The sequence below is a fragment of the Anopheles moucheti genome, chromosome 2 (assembly GCF_943734755.1).
Source record: "Anopheles moucheti chromosome 2, idAnoMoucSN_F20_07, whole genome shotgun sequence".
Taxonomy (NCBI): domain Eukaryota; kingdom Metazoa; phylum Arthropoda; class Insecta; order Diptera; family Culicidae; genus Anopheles; species Anopheles moucheti.
Window position 1 is genome coordinate 82,500,997 of NC_069140.1, and position 2,977 is coordinate 82,503,973.

Here is a 2,977-nt window from a genome sequence, read left to right on the forward strand (position 1 = left end):
TTTGTTCAACATGTTGTTTTTTTTTTTCTTTTTTTTTAAGATTGATCATCATCATTGTATTGTAGCTGCGATTTCGGGCCCCCTCCTTCTGCTTGGCCTTGCCTCCTTGCTTTTGATTTGTTTTGTTACTGTTTTACGTTTGAAATCACAGAAATTGCATCATGCTCCGGAAGCGGCGCTGGCCAAACTTCCGGAAGGGAAATCTTTGCAATTTTTTATCTTCTCCTTCTACTTCTACTCGTTCCGTCACGTTGTCCTAACATTAGTTTGAAACAAAACCCTGACCGCTCCTGTCACCTTGTCATTACAAGTCTTTCGCGTGTCTCTCCGTTCGCTCGCGTTTTCCTAAACTCTAAACTGGGCCTTTTGCTGTGCGTTGACGCAAACCGTGTCCGTGTTTTAAATGCATCGTTACAACAGAAACTACTGCGCGCTGTCCTCCGGTTGTACACATTAATATCACAATGAATATTGTTCTTCGCAACAAATTCAACTAACAAGAACAAAGCAAAAAACAATACACCTCCTTCCTCTCGAAGATACAAATAAAAAAAAACACACTCACTGGCCCTTAAGCTTAAACTGCGCCTCACCCGTAGTTGGGCGTACGTGCTTACACACTACAAACATTCCCTAAAACACTATTTAAAGCTGCAAACCGTTCCTGCTGTCTTCCTCCCTCCACTACTCGCTTGCTTCTGCGTGCCGTGCCGTACTGCGCCGCGTACCGTTTGCCGGATTGAGATCGATGGATGCGAATTGTGATTTGGTTTCCTTTCCATGTGGTATTGACGTGGGGTGCGCGTTCTAGTGCGCGTTCTACCACGGCCGCCAGACCGATTCGCCGGACTGCTGGATCTTGAGCAGCCCACCGGTCTGGTGTTCGTCACACTCGCTCGGGTTCGGCGACGGTGTCGTCGACGGTGCCAACAGGCCGGACTCTTCGCTGCGGTACGACTGGGGCGTTAGCGGCATCTGGTACATCGGCACATCGCCCGCGGTGGACGAGGCGGCCGAGAACGGGGAGATCGGTGGCGAGGCGGATGGGCTGCGGGTGGCACCGGGACTGCCGGCACCGGATGCCGGTTCCACGTGCACGGATAGCGGAGACACCTTGTCGAGATCGTTCAGCCGGTGGCCGAGGTGCGTCATCAGCTTGGTGCCGAGCTTGATGTCGACGCCGGGCGTCGATGCGAGACAGCGCGACACCTCGTTGGCGGCGTGGGTAAACCCGGCCCGGAAGCGGTCCGCATCCAGCACCGGGTTGGCGGCCAGGCGCTGCTGGCGGCGCAGCTTGTGCAGGTGGCGCACGGTCAGCTCGAGTATGTCGGCCTTCTCCAGCTTGGCCACGTTCTCGCCCTCGGACTGCAGGGCGGACACCATCAGCTCCTTCAGCTCGTCCAGGCACCGGTTGATGCGGGCCCGCCGCTTGCGCTCCAGCATCGGCTTCATCACCTTCCGGTACTGGTACGTGCGGGACAGCGGTTCCAGCGAGGACTGTAGTTTGCCGTTCAACCCTGCCGATTCGGACACCATATTTGCGTAATCCATTTTGTTTCTGTTTTGTTTTGTTTTGGTTTTTTCCACACACACACACACAAACACGCACACACGCGTGACGAGTACAAACACTGCTACACTGCAGGGACACTTTCACTTGGACGGTAAGTGTCTTTTGAGTGTCAAAAGTCAGCCTTTTTTGTCAGACCACTGACACGTAAATGTTCTTCCGCACAAACACACCAACACACACGCGCAACTCTTTTTTCCAATCGATTGATTAATGCGCGAATAAAGTTCGCTATCTCTATCTCTCTCCCTCACTCGTATATGCTCTCTTGTTTCTTGTTGTCAACCGTTCAATTGTTGTTTCGTAAGGTTTCAGACGAAAAGCTGATGCTAGTGGTTGCTACGATGCTGCTGCGTCCTCTCTGTGCGGACGTATGAATGGGAATGATATCGAAATTTCCACCACCGGGCGTTTATATACTGCCGACGGGTTTCGGGTGGGCCGAGCGAAGCGAAACGCAACGAACGGGGACGAAACGAACAACGAACGCAGAGACCCTTCCCTTTTCCCTTTACCCCCTCCTGTGTCCCCTGCGCCCCTTAACTCGGGCGCGCTGCGCCGCTGCGCATGCTGTTCGGATCCGTGGGAAACTCGAACGCATCGTCGTTCCCACACGCTGGAACGGCACCACCTGCAAATGTGTTGCTGCTGCTGCTGCTGTGTATACCGCGCGGTGGAATCGTAACCATCTGTCGCTTTTATGTTTTGGGGTCCCTCTCATTCTACGCTCGTTCGTTCGCACGGGTCCGCTGTTTGTGGGCCCCAGGGGAACGGAAAGGTGAGAGAGAGAGAGAGTGGTGTGTGTGTGTGTGCGCAGAGTCGGTAAGCCCAGACATGAATGTATGCATGCATGCATGCGTGCCTTTTTTTTCCTCTCTCTCTCGCTTTCTCTCTCTCTCTCGCGCGCTCATTCTGCTCGACTGCTTTCTTCAACGTACGTGACGTCTGGATCGGCGGGAAGGTTGGAGGAAATATATGTATCAGTTTGCTCGCTTGCTCGCTCTCTCTCGCTCGCGCAACCGGCCACCGAACGTGGGCACGGGTCGTGCTGGAGCGAGCTGGAAGGAACCCGTACAAAAACCAACCCCTACGTTTTCGAGTGCGTGCTCGATTGCGACCGTGGGAGCCGATCCCGGAGTATTTTTCATATCACTTCTTTTCCCCGTTTTTTCTCTTCCTCCTTCTCTCCCCTCTCCCTCTTTTGCACCGTGTTCTTTCCTCACAATCCCGCCAGGGGATGGTTTTCCTCTCACCCGACTGCGTTGAGTGTTGTTGTTGTTGTTGCTGGCCCGTTGTTCTGTGGCTCTGTGGCTTTGAATTACTTTGGCTGGGGGATGGGAACAAAAAAAAAACAAAAAAGGAAGTATGCCGGGGCGCGCATGCGGCACAGGCCAAAACTCTCCGCGT

General features: G+C 53.5%; 1 protein-coding gene across 1 annotated transcript; it reads right to left on the reverse strand.

Moving 5' to 3' along the window:
• Window positions 1–1,844, reverse strand: LOC128310025 (enhancer of split mbeta protein-like). Its single transcript, XM_053046556.1, has one exon. The coding sequence runs from the start codon at window positions 1,549–1,551 to the stop codon at window positions 820–822; it is 732 nt and encodes a 243-aa protein (XP_052902516.1). The 5' UTR covers window positions 1,552–1,844; the 3' UTR covers window positions 1–819.
• Between the last annotated feature and the right edge of the window lie 1,133 nt (window positions 1,845–2,977).

Coding starts and splice junctions, on each gene's coding strand:
- LOC128310025 (XM_053046556.1), bottom strand. CDS start 1,551: ATGGATTACGCAAATATGGTGTCCGAATCGGCAGGGTTGAACGGCAAA.